This window comes from Lagopus leucura, unplaced genomic scaffold, assembly GCF_019238085.1.
Source record: "Lagopus leucura isolate 7727_CA_CO unplaced genomic scaffold, USGS_WTPT01 Super-Scaffold_100030, whole genome shotgun sequence".
In the NCBI taxonomy this organism is placed as follows: Eukaryota; Metazoa; Chordata; class Aves; order Galliformes; family Phasianidae; genus Lagopus; species Lagopus leucura.
This window is the reverse complement of record NW_024962281.1, coordinates 2,991,445-3,013,647: the sequence shown is the minus strand read 5'-3', so window position 1 is coordinate 3,013,647 and position 22,203 is coordinate 2,991,445. Positions and strand designations below refer to the sequence as shown.

The following is a 22,203-nucleotide window of genomic DNA, read 5'->3' as shown; positions in this document are numbered from 1 at the left end:
GGCACAAGATGCCAGCCCTCAGCCTGATCACCCTGCTCAGCCTGGTGTCCACTGGTGAGTTGGTTTGTCTTGAATCTGTACAGACAGACACTAATCAATTACTGAAATTAATTTCAATGTAAAGCTAAGCTCTTTAAATCTGCTTCTATGATGAACTATAGTAGTGTTTTTACAGATAGACCTATACTGAAGTGCTTTGGTTTCACAGAATAAGTAGTTAGTATTATAGCAGAAACTAATATTAGAAATCTGTGTCTACAGCTTTACTTTCTTTTGCTGTGTGTACTTTATCAAGGCCCAAGGCTTCCAGGAAAGCAGTCAAGTATGCATAACGGGTTGCTTGATGTTCTTATAGCTGCAGTTCAGGGCATTGTGAAAGCCCACAAACCATCATTTGCTTGTAATTAGGGAGGAAACCTCTCCTCTGTGGCAGAAGTCATAACACATGCCTTCTAACTTAACCATTGCATTTTGTAGCTTTCCACTTTCAGTTGTACAACACTAAGACAACCCTATTTTTTTTTTCCCCCCACCCCGTTTTCCTCTTCTGCACGGGCAGTTTTCACCAGGCAGTGGGAGGTGCACCCTCCCCAGCAGCAGGGCAGGCACTGGGCGCAGATATGCAGCGGGAACCCTTTCAATAAGATCCGGGGCTGCGACAGATACGGCTGCGGCAATTACGGAGCCAGCAGGTAACAGGGTGGGCATTAAGGACCTGGAGCAGGGGGCGCATCGTGGCTTTCCTACACCAAGTGTTCACAAAGCAAGAATGAGATTTAACCAAGTTTTTAAAAGGCTTACTTAATATTTTGCCTTCTTTCTCCAAGATTTAAGGACAATACACAAAATCACCAGCAGTGCCTTTCATATATCATTCATTGATATTTCTGCTACACTTCAATTGAAAGAGAGCTTCTCCATGTTTTCTCTTAGTCGCTTTGAGACATTACTTAGCAATCTCACTGAAGGAAATCAGTGTGATTTTGACTAACAGATGTATGGGTAAAGAGTAAAGAAGAGAGACCACTATATATAAAATAGCAGGCTGAGTGGTAACAGCAACGGAAAGCATTCCAAGGACTAACATAATTCATCTTTGGTTCTTCTAAACCAGACTCTTAACTAACAATCATCAATAGAGCTTACAGGAAGCCTTACAAATTACTTCACACAAGCTAAAGATCTGCAGCCACCACTGCCTCTGCATAGGCACCTTGTAACAGAGAAGGTTACGCTGTCCTAAAAAACACTCCGAGGCCCTTTCAGCTCAGGATATTCTGTGATTCTATGATCTCCAGCATAGAACTTAAGAACTGCTAAGTGAGAAAATGCCAAATATACAATTCTATTTGACATGGCATAGATGCATACTGGGGTGGAACAGGCGTACTCTGATGGTCTGGTGTCCCATGAATTTGGGAGAATTAAAAACATTCATTAGAGTTTGAAATTCTGCCCCCCTTTAAAGTGGACCACTACAAACACTCTGCAATAAGAATACAATTGAAACCACTAACTTCTCCCAATTTCACTGCAGATGTAAAACATTATGTTTCTAGAGAAGCTTCGTATGTAGTCTGAGTGATTTACCTATTAGGCCTGACAGATTGCATAACTACTTAATTATGTCATCAGACAGGGTAAAGGAGAAAAGCACAAGGGCGTGGATGTCATCTGCACTGATGGATCAACAGTGTATGCTCCCTTCAGTGGCCAGCTCTCCGGACCCATTCGATTCTTTCATAACGGAAATGCCATTGATGATGGAGTCCAAATCTCTGGGTCAGGTAAGCAATAACAGCACATGTGTCACAAGGCTGGCACGAGCAATCTTATTTACCCGAGTAAGATATTTCTGTGCCTCTTCAAGTCAAGCAGATTGCTGATTTAGTCTCTCTAGTTCTTATACTGAAGCACAACTACATTGCTGCTTAGAAATACCAAAAGCTCCAGAAGGATGCAGTCTTTTTCTTAGATAGAAAGGAAGAAGGGAGCTGAAAAACACATAGCAGAAAAACAACCCCAAGTCAAACAAAGGAAAAAGTAAAAACAAAGCATCCGAAGTCCTCAGTTTTGCTGAGAGGATATTTTCCAGTCCCTATTTTCCAACTTCCTCTTTTCTTTTTCTTCTTTTCTATAAGGATGTGAGTACTTTCAGGATTCTTGGTACCTTGACTCCATTTCTGCTTCACCACTGTAGCCCCCAGTAACAGCCCAGTAAGGAAGATTTCTTGCACTCTGCCTCAACAGATGCAGCTGGTGTTTGACCTTCCTCTCCCATCTTTTCCAGGTTACTGTGTAAAACTAGTCTGCATTCATCCCATCAGATACCACGGCCAAATCCAGAAAGGGCAACAACTTGGAAGAATGCTGCCAATGCAGAAAGTGTTTCCTGGCATTGTCTCTCACATTCACGTCGAGAACTGTGACCAATCTGATCCTACTAATCTCCTCAGACCTGGTAAAAACAAAACAAAACCAAGCAACAAACATTTGAGGTTTATCGTGAATGAAAATATGTTTAATTGCAAATTACAGTAATACCAAGCAATAGGAGTCTCCTCTATCATAGGGTCTCCTCAAGACATCTGTAAGAAAGAAGACATGCATTATAGCATAACAGGACCATAGAAAGGAAAGAACATGTTTTAGCTTACCATGCTTTATTTTTCACCCCTCAATGCCCTCCCATGGCACAGAAGCATCAAGTCTCAGCAAAGATAGTCAGATGTCTCTTTTGAGCCTTCTAACTACTAGCAATGTTTCCAAAATTACATCTCAACTAGATCAGACATAAAATTTGCACTTGAAAACAATCATCCTAAAGATTTTGGTGATGATGTAGAAAGACTTAAGGACTTTGATTCCATTAGTGTAGGCATAGAATATGAAAAATCCAAATCTTCTCCTACCCTTCAGTTTACACTCTGGTTTATAACTGTGATAATCCTGCTGTGCTGTTTCCCCCCCCCCTCGGAAGCACGTTCTTTATATCAGCCAACCCTAATTACAAAGCATTAAAATGCAGTTTGAGGCATTTGTTCCACTTACAATACCAAACAGGTGACAAATTTTGTGGAGGATCAAACATCAACTGAACACTGCATGATGCAATTCCAGCATGTTCCTTCCTAACTAAAATGAAAGTTGCAAATGTGAAATACATTAAATAAAAACAACACTACCTTTATTTCCTGTTTCTATATTTCATAGATGTTTTACCACCCCGCCCACCATTCCCACAACACGATACTCACTGGGCAACAGTATGTTCTGGGAATCCTACGAACGAGATAAGAGGCTGCGATAAATACGGCTGTGGATATTTTGGAGCTCCGAGGTACTTTGAACATGTGGGGTTTTATCATTGCTTTGTTGGGGTAGAGTTGAACCCTGTTTAAGCTCTGACAGTTTAGGTTGAACATAAGGGAACACTCACTGCAGACGTCATGCAGCACAAGAATGGGTTGCCAACATTGTTCATGAAACCTCCGTGCTTGGAGGCGTTGGGTTAGACAAAGCCGTGCCTGACCTGGTGTTGTGAACAACCTGAGCTGAAGGTAGGGCTAAACATCCTCCACAGGTACCTTCCAACCAGTACTTCTGTAGCTCTAGAGTTCTATTTCAAAACTAGGGAGAAATAAGCCTCCACCCACACAATTCACAAAGCTGTAAATCTAACAGACTACATAACATTAGCTTAGCTACCAAAAGAGAATGTCTACAGATTCTTCAGCCATGGTCAATCATGGCAGCACCATCTTAGTACTACTAACCTGCTTTGAGAACTTGCTAAGCGACCTCTCTCTGCATAATGTTAGGTCTGGCAGAGACTTCTCTAATGGTGTATTTGTTTTCAGACGCAATGGCAAAGGAGAGAAGCACAAGGGTGTGGATGTCATCTGTGCTGATGGTGCAACAGTGTACGCTCCCTTTTCTGGAGAGCTGTCTGGACCCATTAAATTCTTTCATAATGGAAACGCCATTGATGATGGAGTCCAAATCAGGGGATCAGGTATATAGCTGTTCTCATTTATTTTATTTAACAGTTCATTTTGACTCAGGTTTATGTAGTATACGTTCCCTCACAGGTAGTTGAGTGTACCAGCAAAGCACACATTTCCAGCTGCTGTATTGCCACATTCAGAAATTTCTGCTCCTTTCTTAGCATACAAATATAAGCGTTCAGTCTTAAAGACAGTGAGGGAAGATCTTGCCTTTATGAACTACTATTTAGTTTTCTCTCTACAAAGAGGAAAAAAAAGCTAAAAAGTTTGATTGGGCTGCAAATTGCATGAGAAAAAAATTAAAAACAGGGAGCTTGAGTCCTGTATATTGTCTTCTTGCTTCAGCAGAGAGAAGAGCTTGAATTCTCACCTGTCCCTTCACATTCCCTTCCCTAATAAGCCAGCAACTCCAACCACTCTCTAAACTTCTTACAATACTTTGGATATTATTGCATTTCCAAAATTGCTATCTCAGTGGAAAGGACAAGAGTTGTTCAAATAGAATTAATACAGGAGAACAAACGTACATCACCTGATTTTTTTCCTTCCTCTTCTTTTTAACCAGGCTTCTGCGTAAAACTGCTGTGCATCCATCCCATCAGATACAGTGGTAGGATTTCTAAGGGACAAGCTCTTGGCAGAATGTTGCCAATGCAAAGAGTATTTCCTGGGATCACATCTCATATTCATGTTGAGAACTGCGATCGCTCAGATCCTACTAGCAATCTTGAAAGGGGGAAAAGGAGAAGAAAGTGAAACAGAAGTGTAATAAGTTCTGAATAAATACATCTCAGCATCCAAATGCTGTTTTTGTTCTCACATGGATGGTCTCTCTCAATGAAAGAAGGAAAACGTACTTTACAAATAGAATGAAGTGTACACAGCAGGCACAATAGATTGCTGATGCAGTATTTTGAGCCTTACTTATTATTGTAAGGCCCAACATCAACATCTCTGCCAGGTACCAGTGAGGTACTGATTTGTAAGCATTAGTAGTTGTGAATATTGTACCTTAGGCTAGCTTACAAACTTTACTGCATTTTGGAAAACAAAGTTACTGAAAGGAAGATTACTTCAGTTTTTGAAGGCATCTTAAACTGAGAAAAATTAGAGGGAAATTTATAAGAACATTCCAGAAGACAAAGATACTGTTTAGAATTGTCATACCACAACTGATGCCTCTATAGATTGGCAAGAGGGACTCCAAAATAGAACATGAGATTTTGTTTGAATGGGTATTTGTGAAACAAACAAACAAACCCAAAACAAAACAAAAAACGGGAAGTTAGCAATGACTCACAATAAGCTTTGTCAATGAGTCAGTCAAGAAACTTGGAGATCAGCTTACCCCCTCATGTGGCAGAAAAGGTGCATCGCTGCAAGCTTCTTGCTGGAACTTGGACTTTCTGGAGTGACCCTACAAATCATCTTCATCCCTTAGGTGTCGATTCTGCACTTTACGTGGAGGTTTTTAGTTATTCAACATCCTTGCATTACACACTGAAGAGAGGGATGTTTAGAAGGTAGAAATAATACACGCATTGTACCACCAACACAACACTGAAATCTAACATTAAAACTAAAATTCAGCTTTAACCATGTCAAGTGCTACCCGTAAATTGGTATTTCACATGAAGACTAATGAATCAATTTGGTTGATATTATCAGTTGGTCTTCCTTATTCACATCGTTCTGAACAAATATACCAAAAGAAGTCACCATATTAAGATTTACTTTGCTAATAAACACAGGCTCATTTTCAAGCTTGGATATGGAGCAATCCAACATCAGCAACTTCACAGAAAAGCTGCTCCATTAACAGAGAAAGGGACAATATTCAAATAAGCATTTTAAAGTTCCCCCCTCGTGTTTCATTTCTGTATATAACCACTAGAGATTTGCACTTCACTAATTCATTAGTGAATTCCATCATGTTGGCTACAGGGACATAAAGGACTCTAGAACTACTCAACCCTCTAAAAGATTTGCCAGCATATCTAAAACTCTACTTTGAGGCACAAATGTGAAAGGACAATTATTAATTCTCTATTACTCCAACAGCTCCACTACCTCTCTAGGTTTGTCATGTTAGAAACGTGACACAACTCAACCTAAAGGGAAGATAAGCAGTGCAACAGACAGATAAGAGTCTGGGATCAGTGCAGGTATTAGATCAGTTTATTATGTTTACAGTTAAAGCAAATCACACATCTTAAACCAAGAACTGCTTGGAAATACCTCAGTCTTTTTTTCAATCCCCTGACTTATAGAAGCAAATGCTTGGGTAGTAAGTGCTAGTAACCAGAGCCAGATGCTTCTTTTCTTAATTGTGCAACAAGCAATAATACATTATTGATTTAGACATGCATTATATGCTATTGGAATTCCTTTAGCTTGTAACTGTGAACAAGTCTGATCAAAACAACAGAGGTTTAAGCCTCTATTTTTTTTTTTCTTAACTGTAGAAAAGTATAACCATAGAAGAAACTATTTGACATTTTATCAGATGTGACAAATACCACCAGTAAATTAGATGTAGACTTCTTATTACAAATAGGAATATAGTAATGCAGTATGAAAAAAATTACAGGAAAATTCGTATACTACACATTTCAATTCACAAAGTGTGCAAAAATGTTATCGCAAAAAATACATACTCTACTTCACATCAACTCCCTATTCCTTTCCACTGTAAAGAAAAAAATCTTCATCAAAAAAGCAATTAATAACAAATAGTAAACAGTCTCACAATCCCTCCCAAACCAGAAGTCTCAGCATCTCCTCCAGCAATACATAACTCTAGAAATCAGGGCTTACAGCACAGCTCTATACAGGAAAGGCAAGACAAGACTTCTGAAAGTCATTTCAGCCTCTAACAGGCAATTTTTTTGAAATGCTCTAAACCCTTGACTTCAGAAAGTGATTGAAGACAATTGCATTCCATTGATCCTTCTTTTCCACTAGCCACATTCCTGAGATTCTTATCTCAAAAAAGAATCTTTGAGATTCTTATCTCAAAAAAGAAAAGAGCCCAGAACAGCATTCAGATGTCAACCTTTGTAATCAAAGATAGGAACTCTCAAACTCAGAAGTGCTTTGTCATTCTTCCAAGCAATCAATCTACTTTTAAATTCGTTAACTTCAATGCAATCTCTTCTCCATCCACTTAATGCATGAGATAGAAAAACAACATACTGTACAATGCTGTCGCTATAGTTTAGCTAATCTGATAAAGTGACTTAAAGTGCAACTGAAGATCTGAAAGCGTTTTTTGTTGTTGCAGAAACTCATTTACAACATTTTAATACACTGTCAGGAGTTTAAACTAGATTATATTTCAATAACCTGGGCTGGTGTTTTTTATGTACAAACTTTTACATGTGTAACAAGAATGTTTTGAGAAAAAGCTGCATAAAATTTCATGACAAATAAAAGTCTTAATGAACTCCAAGTTATATCCAGCTTCCCATAAAGTTAGCTTTACCCAAGGAGAAAAATTTCTCTTCTATTATTCTGACTACAGCAGAAAGACTTAAAGACAGACATGAGAAAAAAGTTCAATTTGAATGAAACATTTAAACTGGAGCTCCGAGAAGCTCAAGTTGACTGAAGTATGAAGCACCTGTAAACCAGACCTATTTTCAGTGTCAAGTACACTTAATCTATTTTCTATTTTAATATATCATTAACATTCTGGAATATCTTACTGTTATTCTACTAGAGGTTTCAAGGTAAAAAAAAAAAATCTAATATGAAAATAATTTTTCACATTTTGTTTTAAAAATCTTTATTTGCATAGAAAGTAACGCCCTGATTTTACCTGTTTACCCACAGATGAAGAGTGTTTACCATGTTGGCATCATATCAGGAAACCACATTCTTCCAAGGTGTTTGGAGACTTCCAAATGAAGCCGATCTAAGCTATAATCATTATCTGGAATCAGTACCTCCTCCATTATAGAGAGCTGTGTGAGCCTGCCTCCACACATCTTCACAAATTCAATAAAACCCCTGCAAGTTACTTCACATTCCCCGAGTCCCATTGCTGTTAAGTTCTTACAGCGCTGAGCAATCTGAATAAGTTCATCATCCAAAGGTTGAAGTCCATTAGCACACACAACCAACTCAATTAACCTCGGGCAATTCAGGCCAATACGACCTAGCATTGCTTTGCTTACTGCACGACCAAAGTAAAGGTGCGTAACAGGGGTTTCCTCTCTGAAGAAAGCATCAAATTCTTCTTCATATAGGAAAAAATACATCACAATGTTGACTTTGGGGGAGTGTTTAACAAAAGCATCCCAGCTTTGCTTTTTAATAGTGTGAAATTCAACCTGTCCAGGATTTTCACTCACAACGTCTATGCGAAGGTGCTCAAGGTCCACGTGTTTTTCACTTGAAAGAGCCAGCAACAGCTCATCACTCAGTATGTAGTAGTTCAGAGCCAGCTCCTTAAGTCCATGACACTGGTCAGCAACGCAAAGAACTCCTGAGAAACAAAAGGAACTGATCTGTAAAATGACAAGTGAATATAAGCACAGCAGTGTGCTGCAATGCTCAAGCAAATACTATATCTACTGACTTGAATGCTCATGCCTATAACAAAAAAAAACCAACAACAACAAAAAACCAAAGTATGATAGAAGTTCAGAGTATACTTTCATGGGGTTTTGGCCACAAATAGTTATCAGCAAGGTCTGGTAAGATCCAGCTGAACTTACCACTGTTCCCTTTCCCAGAGCTTATTCCTTCAGCACTTATCTGAGAGCTCTTTTTAATTGAACGTCAGCAGCCAAGTTGAACTTGAAAGCTAAAACCTCCCTGAGCTAAGACAAATAACACACTGCTCTTGATCTGCTGGAACAGGGTTCACAGATTAAATTGCCTTTTGTGGATGAATACAGGAGAAAGACTAACCCAGCATTCCCTTTACCTTGCTCCAGGGTTTCAGGAGAAAGGTAACTGAAGGTCCTTTGAGCTTCCCATCTAGAGCCTTTCAATGGAATCAGCCACTTGCCAAGCTATACTTAAATGAGCAAGTTCACGCTGCTAGATCTGGGCACAGGAGGACACTATAGAAATTGAAAGACTCTTACTCTTTTACTACTAGTTTTAAAATTCATTTACTCCTTCTGTTTTTATTAATAAAACTTTGAAGCGTTAACTTTTTTTTGCTCAGTAAGTTGAACTCACAGCATTTTGCAAAACAGTTATTCATAGTTGCTTTCACATCCCTCAGCCCATCAATTAGTAATAAATTCATCTGGGATTTTGCACATACAATCCCACAAAATATCAGTTTAATTTACAAGGTTGCACACTTACATAAACTGTCTAAATACAATACGTGAATAATTGTTTCAAAAGTAGGTCTCAACTATTGTTTTATGTTGCTTTTCTACTATATTTTTCATGCATATTCACTACTCACCAGCAGGTGATACGTGAGGACAGCTGCTCATTTTAAGCAGTTTTAAAGTATCACTGTTGTTAGCAACAAGAACCTTCAAAGAAGGATCATCAAGTGGTGTGTCATCTATCTTGATTGATGATAATGACTTGGAGTTTACAAAAACTACTGTCAATGCTGAAGCAAAGTGAGCCTGTTTGAATGAATTGAAAGAGGAAAAAAAAGTTTTATGAAATACAGGTGGAGCTTCATCGAACTTTAGGTTTTGCAACCATAAAAACTTCAAAAATAATTACTTCTTAGGTATCCCCTTTATTGTGTAAAGAATATATGCTTATCATTTAGATTAATTTTTCTTGAAATATGATTTCTAAGTTATATTTTATTTAAAAAAAAAAAAAAGAACAGAGTACCTTAGAGACGTTCATGAAGCTTGGTTTTGCTGTAGAAATCAAACCCAGTGTCTTGATAGAACAGTTCACCAACTGAGAAAGGATGTTACAGGCTGCTTCTGCTGACTCAGTACTACTATCAACCTGCACAAGCAATTTAAAAATCATGAAGTTATTCTTTACTACATTTCAGAAAATAGCATCACTGATGGCCAATACTGCAAGGTCCACAACCACTCAAGCTGCACCACACCAGGCTTCATTTACCACAAAAACAGGAAAGGAACAATAATTAGAAATTTCAAGACAAGAAAGAGTTCAGGAAGGTCAGTAGTAAAAAATATGTCCAAGTATTGACAGTTCTTTCTAATATGAACAGACCCCACAGATCTAGGCTGTCTTTTCAAATAAGCTCAAGCCTATCCAAATAACTACAACTAGTGCCAGTCTGATCAACAATGGTACAGATGTACTTTAAGTACAATTTCCAGACTTTTAGAGCAGAAACAGAGTTAAGATCTAGACATCCTCAGCAAACTAAACCATTTTGCCTGCATGGGGAAAGCTTTGCATCTCGAATAATGAACTGATTCCCCATTCAGCTGTAAGATCAATGACCAACTTTGGACAAATCACCATTTCATCTTGTGTTCCTCCTTTTAATAGCCAAGATGACAGACAGTTCCAATACCTGAAGAAGTGAGGCATAATTAAGTGCCTGGAAAAGGGCACAAGCTGCAGAAACAGATATTAGATTGCCAGTTCACTATCATCTGCTACCTGGTGTGCAAAAGTAAGAGGTATTTAATAACTTATCATCCATGGATCTCCAAACATCAAACTCCTAACACTGCTGACAAAAAGCAGCTTTGGATTTGTATCCAAGTTTTAGCATCAGTTTTCTTCTACTTTTCCTTCAGATATATGACTACCTCCTCTTAACAAGTGACTATAAACTGTTAACAAAGCAAATTCAATTTCAACAATGATCTTCTCAGATAAATTATTAGTAAACCCACACCAACTAATCAAATAAGACCAAGTTTATGCAGTCCTGAGACTACTAATATAACCTTCCTTTAAATCAAGGTTACTGTTACTTCACTACATCCTTACTTCTCGAGCACCTGAATATACATGGAGAACATCTTCCCCCCATCCACATGAATTTTAAAATTTCAAGTTGTTCTTCACAGTACAGACAGTTTTGCAAAATTACACACATAAGACTTCAGTTCACTTCCTCCAATTCAATGTGTAAGAAATGTTTATCCACACAACAATCTGCTGAGATCTCAGACTGCCTCCAACACTGGAGCAGAGGAACTCTGCAGCATGTTCTGAAAAACATAATTTAATCTTCAATGCAGTATCACATAACGTTAGCTCTTCTCTTACTTTGCAGGGATTAAAGTGTAGAAATCAGAAAGAAACAATGAGTATGTGTGAAAAACAAGTTGTTCCAGTAACTGTCTTTTTAAATATAACACTTCACAGGGATAACACTTGAGACCACCAACACATACGATTTGATTCTCTGTAGGCAGAGAAGCTGCATACATCATGCAGAGCAATGTGACAAAAAAGCCTCCATTCACCCAAGACTTTACCTTGAAGCTGACATACTGCAGATGATCAGCGTGCCTCTTGATAATCTGCTGAATTAGATCAGGATGAGTAGACTTCAAGTAAGAAGTAGCCGGCTGGCTGAGTTCAAATTCAAATCTCCTCCAGAGATCTGGGATGTGAAAAACTTCGTTCCACCTTCGGCAGACAGACGATGCCCTGGCTCGATCTACCAAAGGCAGGAACTGGAAAATGCGTAGAATAACGTGGTGTGGAAGGCTTCCCCAGTCTATTGAGGCATGGGGGTCAGACTCACTAAAGGCTGACCCATATAAGCAAGTTTTCTGTTTTTTGTTTTCCTGTGATGTTTGAGGAACTGCATTTTCATCCGTAACTTTCTGCCTAGCTCTCTTCATCATGAAAGTTTCAGGCACTGGACCAACCCAATGTATTCAAATTGTGCAAGAGTCTTGAAAGTCCTCGCGTGCAGTAGATCTCTAGAAAAACAAAGAAAGTAGGGAAGAAAGGCAATAAAGACAGGGAAAACACAGTAAGAGATAAATAAACCATGTTACTAACCTGCCATTTTTGCTATTAAAAACTTGTGTCCATGTGTTAATGTCTAGTATATAGACACGAGCAAGGACCTTGCTTCTCAACACCATTTGTTTGCACAAATTATACTACTTGATTTTGGTACAAACAAGTTAAAAAAAAGTTTCCTAATTTACCAGGTGCAGTTTAACCTGTTACTACTTGAGAGTGTATCGATCATTTTGTGGAAAAGTAGTATTTAAGAGCAATATACTTTAGTAAGAGCAAATTAGATACCTTTAAGCAAATCTCAGACTACAAGAATTCTAACATCTACAGAAGCCAATTCCCAAGAACTTCCTACAAGCAACAACAAACATTAACATGTGTGCCTCCAGAAGAATCCAGTTCAATACTTTTGCTCACCTCCTTCACAGACCTTTTAAAAGATAAAAAACAAAAACAGCTGCCAAACATAGAAAAGCCTGCACAACTAACAGCAACAACATACTCTACAGGCCTGTCAGCAAACCAAGAGCAAGAAGTAAGATTCTCATGCTGGTTTTTTTTTTGGCACAGAAGACAGCGATCTCACAACACAGCGAAGTACAGTACTCCACCAAACAACCTTTGTCATCTGAACCAGGGATTAAAGAAGAGCAGGAAGAGTTTTGATTTCATATTCTGGCACAGGGCAGCCTACCTAAATCCATTCAACACTGAATTCTATTCTGCAGTTAATCCTCAACAGCTTTAACTGTTTCAAGAGCTGCTTCATTTTACACTGGGCTGAGGACCCTTCCCAAAGGCTCTGCTAATTACACGTTCAGCCTGATCTCCTATCTGCAACCAGCCTGAAGGGAAATTTTGCATTACTTTACCATGTATTCCCCACAGATCAACAGAACACATCTATTTTTGGTTGAAATGTCTTTCCATGACAACCCTCACAGGATGCTTTTTCTGGGATTCAACTCTACTTAATGTTATTTCTCCCCTCTTTAAGCATTAAATAAAGAAACTAAGAAATAACAGTGGTTCTAATTCTTACTCCAGTTTATTCATTTTTTCTGATGCATTCCCAAAAATGTAGCAATAAGAATAAAGATCTGGTAAATTTCAAATATTCACAGACAAATTTAGTCTGACGTTCACATTTCGTTTTATTCTACCCCTTCTCTTGAGTTATTTGGTTTATCATGATTCTCAGGCAGCTGTAAAGCCTACTGACCTGCTCCACCTGACTTACACACTTTTTTGCTCCTAAAGGCCACACAACGCAGCACGAGTGAGGCCTTTGGAGAACACTGCTCCATGCACACAGAAAATATCCATCTTGTAACATCACACTAACCCTTGACCTCTGCCCAATGCAAGCCTCTTCTCTGCTCTCTCTGACAGGATATTAAAAAAAAAAAAATCACATATCTGCATTATCTTGCACTTAAGAAGAGTATAAGCATTTGCTCTCAGCTCTTAAAAGAGAGCAACTCAATCACAGTTCTGACTTCAGTATATTAAATACCCAAAATGTTGGACTAAGTTAGAAGCACAGCATGTATTTGACATTTAGGGTGAAACTTTTCCTTAGTATCTCATTATGATGGAAAAAAAAAAAAAAAAAACAGAACAACCCAGGAACACTCATCAAAAGCCAGACCACCCTGTCAAAAATGCTGATATTTTCCACAGCTGACACATCCTGATCTGCAGGCTGTCAAGGTGACTGTAATACAAGTGTAATAATCCACTCTTATGAAAAAGAAAGCACACGCCTCCTCTGAGAAGAGAGGAAGGAGAGCCTACACAGAGCTGTTTGCATGACCAGCTTCTCTAATGCTTGACCTAACAAACTGTCTCAACCACCAAGGAATTTATTCCAGCAGAAATTTTCACCTCAGTCTCTTTAAGGCTACATTTACGATAGAAACAAGTAATACCCACAGAGAAATAAGTATTAACACTGCATTATATTTAATAACTGGATCTGTTCTTCCCTGAATAGACACGTGCCTTACATAACAACTGGGGAAAGCCTGCAACTCAGAGAAAATGGTGAGTAGTACGCATACATTTCAACATACCCTGCTTCAAAACAAAGCAGTATTTCTACATGAGTATTACTTATGTAATGAAGATGAAAGCTCAGCATGAATAAGCACTTTGCTACTACCATTATCATCCACATAATTCAAATTGTCATCTACGTGACAACGTTTTATGACTTTTGAGTTCTTTAAGTCACACAATGAACAGGCATTCCAAAGTATTACAGGTGGATGTAGTAATCAACAGTTGCATAATACACACTCTCTCTTTCAGTTACTGGTAGCTGAGCTAAGTTTAGTTTGAGTCAATTACCATCTAACTTTTTTCCCTCCTCTCTCCTTTGAAGGTGCTGAAGAAACCAGCTATTTTCTAAAACTGAGGTCAAGACAAAAAAAATTAAATGCTGTTGCCTGAGAAGCATTTCTATGCTTCTGCTATTCTCATGCCTATCTGTAGCATCTCAGTAGAATGTTAAGTCCTGAAAACAAGAAATAAGGGTTCATTTTCTTTTTTTAAACTTTCTTGAGCTTCAGAAGGTGCAGCTTTAGCTCCCACAAAGAGGTCCTGACATAGAAAAAACCCCCCAGAAAAGCCACCATTCCCCCACCCCAAAGGCCAGGCTATGCATGAGATTCAGTACATCCAAAGACCAAAACGATGTGACAAGGTACAAATGGCACATATAACATACACACTCTCAGTGACAGAGAGTGGCCACAATTTGTCCTTGCTGCTACGTACCTTTAACACTGATAATTCTGCAAGTTTTACCTTTAGTACTGCAGTACGTTTTAATGCAGCAAAATTACACTGTCCTACTTTGCAAGATGCTAAGTCAGCAAAAAGTTCCACCAGTTATCTACAACAAAGCTTTCACCACACATGAAGCCCTAATATTCACTATGAAGGTGTAAATGCCTATTTTGCTTCGAGTACCTGAAAGAGGAAGAGTATGTGAGATTATGTTTGTTTCTATTTCAGAACTTAATTGAAGTAAATAATAGTTCCACATGACATAACCAGGGTAGTAGTCAATGAAACATGTACATGCACACATACCTCCAAAGAATGTGGAAGTTCCTGTCAAGTTACCAGCACCTTTTTGGTATCTGAACATCCATCCCACTGTTGAGTCATCCTGTATGTGTGCAAGGATTCCTTAACCAGAAGGCAGGGATGGGTCCCAAAAGATGAACTGACCTGCGAAGCCATTGACCAAAAAAACAAAACTGTTCTGCAAAGTTTGGGAGACCCAAGGGAAGGACTAAGGTCAGTTTTGGAACCAAGACTGAGAGAAATAGTACACTGTGCTGTAAGGCAGATATGGCAGCAGAACAACAAAAGTGGAAAGGAAATTAGTTCTACCAAATGTCATCTGACAACTATCATTTAACTAATGGAAAGGTGCATGTGTTAGCATAAATCTAGATTTAGCATCACCTACAGTTTTATCCACATCAATGTTTTTATGCAGGAAGAAAACACTTCTGACTTCTTGATTTGTATATACGTGTGTGTATACATATATATATATATATATATATATATTTTTTTTTTTTAGGAAGTTATGCACCTAGATAATAAGTACTGTTGTCTTTTTTTCCTGCTCTCTGTGTACAATAATTAAAGATACAACCCCTAATATTGTAAGATGTAAGGACTTTTAGTTTAAAATACTATTCAGTTGTACCATAAAAGTGTACTTACTGCACCACTATAAACATGACAGTAAAACTACTTCGGCTAATTAAACTCTATGTGAAGAAAAAGACACTGATGTATGAATGGATATGCTCCCATCTGCTAATATATGAATAATAGCATGAAGGAGTATCTTGGTCTGCTGTAAGAAGGTATACCTGAGACCTCCAAAATCAGTTACCCATTGGACAGTATTTGAAGAAGTTTCAATGGAAAGTTATAGGAACAGCTACACCCACCTGGCTAAACTACAATATGTTCAAAATGAAAACACAGACTTAAAATCTGAATGGCATTACAACGTTAGGATGCTTTCAAAGTTGTCTCTTCAACTAAAAATAAGATTTCTAGTAGATTTTTATTGCTAAACTTTCTAATGATTATTTTAAAAACCAGAGACATCAGGCTTTAGATTGTCCTGAGTCCTAAGTCATAACATCATCTTTTAAAAGTTAATACTAACTTTTAAAAGTTAATATCAGCCTTATAATTTAACACAGACACAGCACACGTTTTAGATACAAACACAACAGAGCAGCAGCCCCTTATCTCTTAAGCAAAACCAAACTCAAACGCTAAACGCCTTGTAAATAATGTTGCTCAGCTCGCTCACAGAAGAAAATTCAAGGCCTGTAAAATCATGCTTGTAATTAGAGTTGATTTGCATTTACAGAAGCGTGTGCAGATGGCACACCTGGAGAATTTTGTAATTTATGGTGGCCTTGTGTTGCACATAGGATTTACAGGTACTGCATGTACCCTGCTCACCACGGGCCTCCTAACTCTGCATGGCACATACAAATCACATTCATTTGCAGAAGTGCTTTCAGTGGCTAACACAAAAGGCAGATTCATAATGACATGTGTGAACAGAACACAAATGACAGCAGAGAGAACAAAACACTGAATGCAGTTTAAAGATTTTAGGCAGAAGTTAATTAGGGGTAAGTTTATAAACCACACGGAGTACTTTGAAGCAGCTTTCTTACCTGAAGAATGCTTCCAAGTGACAACAGGCAAGAAATGAATGAACTGATGTAGCTGCAGCCATGGGGCACTCAGAACCATCTGTCTGCTTTCCTCTCCTGTCCAGATAAAATGCCAAAAATGAAAATCTTCAGTAATTAAAACAAAAACCTAATAGTACATCCCATCAAAAGCAATAGGAATTGGACGTTGATTTAAACATTTTCTTGCTAACAAGAATGGTCTCTGAGGAATCATCTTAACACAAAGTAACTTGTCTCACATTGCAAATACTGTTACTGATAGAACTGTGAGGTCAGGTCAAGCCCAAAATTGATGTGAAACAAGTGTTGCAACTGCATTTACATTGTACATTGTCAATAGTACAATGTAAACAGCATGCTTTCAATATTTGCATCATAGTTACTATTAATTGTGAAGTCTGTTAAACAACACTGCCTGTAACTGTTACAATAATCACAAATAGTTACAAATAGAGAATTAAAAAATAAAAAAAACACAGAAAAAATACTTTTTCTGCCTTTCTCTATTTCTTGGCAAGGCTATCAGCCCAGGGATCTATATGACAGATGACCTAAATGCAAGCATTCACTTCTACCACATGGCACAGCTTCCTACCATCAACCATGCCAGCAGCATGAAGTCACCACCCAGTCCAGCCCTTGGCACACAGTCACACAGCAAGGAGCAGTCCATGAGCTGCAGTCCATCATTAACAAATCTCTCAGCCTGCTGCCTCCTCCTCCCTGTTTAAAAGTTCCCAGGGAGCAGTGACAGCCTGCCCAAGCTAGCAGGTCTACCGTCACCTACCATATCAGGGCGTTTATTTTAACAGCCCCTTGTATCCCTTCAAGCTGCTTGCTTTTAATACATCAAGGAGAAGTATTCAGAGAAGTTTGTGTTCCATTGTCTTTCATCATAAACAGTCACTAAGCTTTACACCCAAGCACATCGCTGAACTGCTTTTTATAGAAGCACTCTCAAAACTGAACCTTTCTCACGCAAACATTTTGATCCTCATCAGGAAATAAAATAATAACCTACCTCTCTATTCTATCTCTGGATTTCAGTATTTGGCGTACCACAAAGACTTAAAACTTTCTACTTTTAACAGCTGAGTACTTCCTACTAATTACAGACCGTAACTAAGCGCTCATGAAGCAAGCTCCTCTTTAACAGAGCTGCTCGAGAGCTACCCAAATTATTATCAAAGATAAACAGCAGCAGCAGAGTTGAAATACTTGATAAACTGATGGGGTTCAGCAAGTCTAGTCACACCCTCATTCGAGTAGAGGAAAATATCAAATACAGGTGCACTAGTTCACACAGCTGTTTTCCACTATAAACACTTTTGACTTCAATGTATTGCTGTCGAAGTCCGCTGCACAGTGGCACATTATCCTACCAAAACAAACCCAAATCCATATTATCAGCAGGGATCCTGGAAAGTTCAAGGTCAATAGCTGTTTTTTCAGCTTATCCTGGTAACAGAACCACAAACTTCTGCTAAAATTCAGACTTGCAAAAGTCTCCCATGATAAGGGATTCCAAGCAGGGGACTCCAAGAAGTGGCAAGCAGTGGCTCAGTTAAGCTAGCAGCTGTTCACTGTTTCCCATGCTCAAACATCAGTTGCAAAAAATAAAAATAATAAAGAACAACCCACATCACATGTTCAGGCCACATAACTGCTTTCACAATTTAAATCCCACCTGCAGTTTTTAACGCCAAGGCTCAATTGCAATTGAGAAAATAAAATAGCATAAAATAGATTTTCAATAGAGATACTAAAAAAAAATTGGATGCCAGTTTACAGATCTGCCCTTACCAGCTGAAATACCTGCCATGTTAATCAAATAGCCTTCAGGAAATCACATTTCGATAGCAATGTGATCATTCTCAGAACATTAGAACCTGCCTGGGAAACAAGAACAGGTACTGCATGCAGTCAGTGCCACAGAGCTGCTGAGATGGGGGACACAGCAAAGGGCTGAACTGCTGAGTTCTGGCAGAGCACAAGGAGGAGATCAGAAACGTATTTCAAGCCTAAAACTCAGAAGATCCACCCACCGAGTGCAGTGAGGTCCGAGATTAAGCTTTTCCTTCATTTAGGACACAGCAGCCTTTTTACGGGTGGGCGTGGGGAGCATTTCTGCTTCTGGGCAGGATTGTTTTCAATCAATCCTCATCTTTCTCAACCTCAGCTGTCTCCTCAGGGATTTACCACTTAAAAATACGCTTACGACAAAGCCTTGAAGACCTAAAAACAACAGCGTTCAGTTGCATTCGAGCGTTCGCATTAGCGCTAACTGCAGAAATACAGCTGTACCGCAACTTGAGCGTTATCTAGGTGGCGAAGACTAGCTGTGCGAGCTCGACTGCTGCACCGCTTTAAAAATAAAGCAGCTCTCACCTCAACACCCCCCTTCCCAACTGCGAACAAACCCCAAGACTTCCTTTCTTTTCCTCAGCGACAAACCCAGAGCCCCACAGCTCTTCACAAGAGCTCTCTTCCGCAGGCTGGCAGCTCCCGTCAGGCTGAGCCGACAGCTCCGGGCAGGCAGAGGCCCGAGCCCCGCCGCCAGAGCCAACAGCCGCCCGGCGCCGAGGGTCCCCAGCAGGCCCGGCCGGATACCGCTCCCCAAGCCCACTTCCTTCCCCTCCCCCCCGGTCGGGATCCCCACGGCCCCCTTCCCCGCCCCACAGCTCACCGCCTCCTCGCGCAGCTCCTCGCACGGGCAGGGTCGCAGAGAAGCCCCGAAGCTCGCAGCCAGCCCAGCGACCTGCCCACGCCGCCGGCCGAGAAGCGGAGGGAGGGGAGGGGCCGACGCGCGCCCAGCCCCAGCACGGCGCACAGTGCGCAAGCGCGCCTCAGCCCCGCCAAAATAGCGGCACGTGACGCGGCGACGCCATTTCGCGCCCGGCGAGCCTCGCCTCGCTGCTAAAATGGGAGGGCGGGAGGCGGTGGGCGTGCAGGCGGCTTTGCTTGTGTGCTAGCTGTTCTGTGTGCTCCCCCATTTCCCACTCTCAAGCAGTAAGAGTGTTTCTTTCTCCCAGCTGGGTGGAGACTGAGATCCCTCCATAAGGAAAGATGTGTCTCCCAGAACTGACAGAAAGCGTGGCCGCCTCGCTTGAGGTCTTGGATTTCTGCTTGCTGAAGCTCCCCTTTAATTCAAGACCTAAAGTGTAATGAGCAGCAGATTTTATTTGTATGGATGTGCAGCATCATGTTAATCAGCATTTCTTTGTGATCGTTGGAGCATTTGAGTTATTGGATATTTGTTAATACAAAATGCACACAGCAGATCTCCTGGCTCTTGCACAGAGCAGTGAGTAACAACAAAACCTCTATAGTATCGTAGAAAGAGATAACAATAAATGTGCTCAAGGTGTTTCGGTGGTAGATTTTTATCTCCCTCTGTAATAGCAAAGCTGTGAAAATGCAACTGTTGGTGTGATGCTCAAGTAAGGCTTCTTCAAACCAATCTGGGAACCAGAAATAGAGCCGGTTTCAGGGCTAGTGAAACAAAACAGAGGGAAAATTCATCATGCAGAGATTTTGACACCTTCAGAGTACAGAGTAAATTCCTCAAAGAGAATGGCAAAACCCGCTGCATGTTTAAAAAAACCTGCTGAGTTTAGAAAACCTACCAGAAATGCTCCTACCTGTATGGCTGTTGGCAGCTGCATTCGCACTTGAGAGCAGGAGGCTGAGTCTCCTGGATAATTGTTCAAGTCTTTTGTTCCTGGTGTATAAACTGATACGAAGTCCTGCTACCAAAAAGCACAGTTAGCTCTAGAATTACTATCTGCAGATAGTAGTAGAGGATGGATTGTAAACAGAGATTAATGAGGATTTGTAGCTTGTGTCTAAATCTGCCAGTCATGGGTTCCTTGGTGCACCGCCAATAACCTTTGGGCTGCTGCACGGAAACAGGTTCAAACATACTTAAAGACTGATATTGGCAGAACTTTGAGACTATGTACATGAGTTTCCTCTTCTGGTCTGATCCAACTTGAAATGAAAACAAAAGGAGGGGAGGAGTAATATAGAAACATATGCATTTTATTACATGTAATTGCAATAAAATGCTTGCAGATATATATGAGAAAAAAAACACACCAGTTCTGAATTTGTTGGAATTGCACAAAAGTGGGCACACACCAGCAGCTTCTTCCTTCTGCTTATCTTCCAGGTATAAAGCAGTGCTCTGCACTGAGCTGCTGCATGTGTCTCCAGGTATTTCATCTCATGCATAAGAGGCAGGGAGGGACATATGCCCTCCTTCTCTGACCCTATGACTGAGTTGCTCACGTCATCCAAAGTGGGGCTTAGCCTTCATCCTGCGGTTGTGTCTCCTGGAGGCAGATCTGCAGAAAGATATTCTGCCCTCGTCTCAAGCTTATGATGGTAATGGGAATAGTCACCACAGTATTTCACGCAGGTTTTGTAACTTACTCTTTGTGTACTTTAATCAGCAGTGATATTGCCATAACCGAAGGGTGCTTGTTGTTGCATATGCTTGCCTTTTTGAACTCTTGAAAGATCACATTAGAGGGAAAAGGCCAACAGTGCCAGGCTTTGGATGAGGATTCACGAGAACAGCCTGCAGTACTAAGTAGATTCTTTTGTAGCTGCTCAGACAAATAAATACTACTTTGTTGCTCTTGGTTTGAAGACTTGACTTCAGGAAGACTCATGTACTGGAAACAGCTGCTTCACGGCCCTTCTCCGTTCAAAACCCAAATACTCAAACTTCGTACAATCAAACAATGCGGTTCTAATGATTTAAAACTGAACTGAGCAGGCTGAAGTAGCAACTGGCAATCATACTCAAAAAGTAGGTTAGTATGTCATGCTTGCTGTGAGGCTTGTGAGCTCCTCCTGGACACCAGCTGCTTCACAGGCAGGCAGTGAGAGACACACTGCCTCAGGACCAGAAATTACCCAAGCTCTGTAAATGTTTCCACACTGAATCTGAAATAAAAACAAAAGCAATTGGTAATTTACATAAATGAACATGAATCATTAATAGAAGTAACTCCAGCCATGTTATAATTCTATCATTTTATGCTCTGAGCATTTGAAGTACATATATTCTTTTATTTTTTAATACGTATACTGCCTAGACCTGTCTTTCAGTGAAAGCTGATAATAGGTATAAAAGTATCCACTAAACTGCAAACAGGGCACCAGAAATCTATCAATAGAGGAATATGGGTCCGGCAAAGAGCACAGTCAGGACCCTGAGCTTCAGCAGAGCGAAGTTCCAGCTGTTTAAGGAATTATTGGATGAGATCCTCTGGGAAACTGTTCTTAGGGACAAAGGAATGGAACAGAGCTGGCAGCTCTTAAGGACACCTTTCTGAGAGTATCCATTCCCCAGCATAAGAAATCAGGCGGAGAAAGCAGGAATCCAGCATGGCTGAACAAGGACCTGTCACAGTGAGGGATAAGAAGGAAATGTACAGACAGTGGAGAAAGATGCATGGCCTGAGAAGAGTGCAGGGCTACCATCTGAATGTACAGAGATGGGAGAGGGAAAGCCAAGGCACGGG

At 40.0% G+C, this 22,203-nt stretch overlaps 2 protein-coding genes across 4 annotated transcripts; one reads left to right on the top strand and one right to left on the bottom strand.

The window, feature by feature from the left end:
• LECT2 (leukocyte cell derived chemotaxin 2) lies at nt 1–4,801 on the top strand. Its single transcript, XM_042881470.1, has 7 exons — nt 1–54; nt 560–692; nt 1,636–1,787; nt 2,291–2,461; nt 3,214–3,340; nt 3,861–4,015; nt 4,573–4,801. The coding sequence occupies exons 1-7, from the start codon at nt 9–11 to the stop codon at nt 4,761–4,763; spliced, it is 975 nt and encodes a 324-aa protein (XP_042737404.1). The 5' UTR covers nt 1–8; the 3' UTR covers nt 4,764–4,801.
• A 1,362-nt stretch (nt 4,802–6,163) lies between these two features.
• On the bottom strand, nt 6,164–19,445 carry LOC122185715 (F-box/LRR-repeat protein 21-like). Of its 3 annotated transcripts, XM_042881758.1 has the most exons (8): nt 19,356–19,445; nt 18,715–18,904; nt 16,649–16,744; nt 15,018–15,158; nt 11,420–11,872; nt 9,831–9,953; nt 9,439–9,610; nt 6,164–8,496 (listed from the first exon to the last, which is right to left on the bottom strand). In XM_042881758.1, exons 5-8 carry the CDS (start codon nt 11,792–11,794, stop codon nt 7,853–7,855), a joined length of 1,314 nt encoding a protein of 437 aa, XP_042737692.1. In that variant the 5' UTR covers nt 11,795–11,872; nt 15,018–15,158; nt 16,649–16,744; nt 18,715–18,904; nt 19,356–19,445; the 3' UTR covers nt 6,164–7,852. The 3 variants fall into 3 exon arrangements, with proteins under 3 accessions (XP_042737692.1, XP_042737694.1, XP_042737693.1); XM_042881760.1 differs by lacking the exon at nt 15,018–15,158; XM_042881759.1 differs by lacking the exon at nt 18,715–18,904.
• Between the last annotated feature and the right edge of the window lie 2,758 nt (nt 19,446–22,203).

Coding starts and splice junctions, on each gene's coding strand:
- LECT2 (XM_042881470.1), top strand. CDS start 9: ATGCCAGCCCTCAGCCTGATCACCCTGCTCAGCCTGGTGTCCACTG. Junction 55..559: donor GCTCAGCCTGGTGTCCACTG/GTGAGTTGGTTT, acceptor CTGCACGGGCAG/TTTTCACCAGGCAGTGGGAG. Junction 3,341..3,860: donor GGATATTTTGGAGCTCCGAG/GTACTTTGAACA, acceptor ATTTGTTTTCAG/ACGCAATGGCAAAGGAGAGA.
- LOC122185715 (XM_042881758.1), bottom strand. CDS start 11,794: ATGATGAAGAGAGCTAGGCAGAAAGTTACGGATGAAAATGCAGTTCCT. Junction 9,954..11,419: donor TGCAGTATGTCAGCTTCAAG/GTAAAGTCTTGG, acceptor TTGCTTGTGCAG/GTTGATAGTAGTACTGAGTC. Junction 8,497..9,438: donor TCCTCACGTATCACCTGCTG/GTGAGTAGTGAA, acceptor TTTGTTTCTCAG/GAGTTCTTTGCGTTGCTGAC.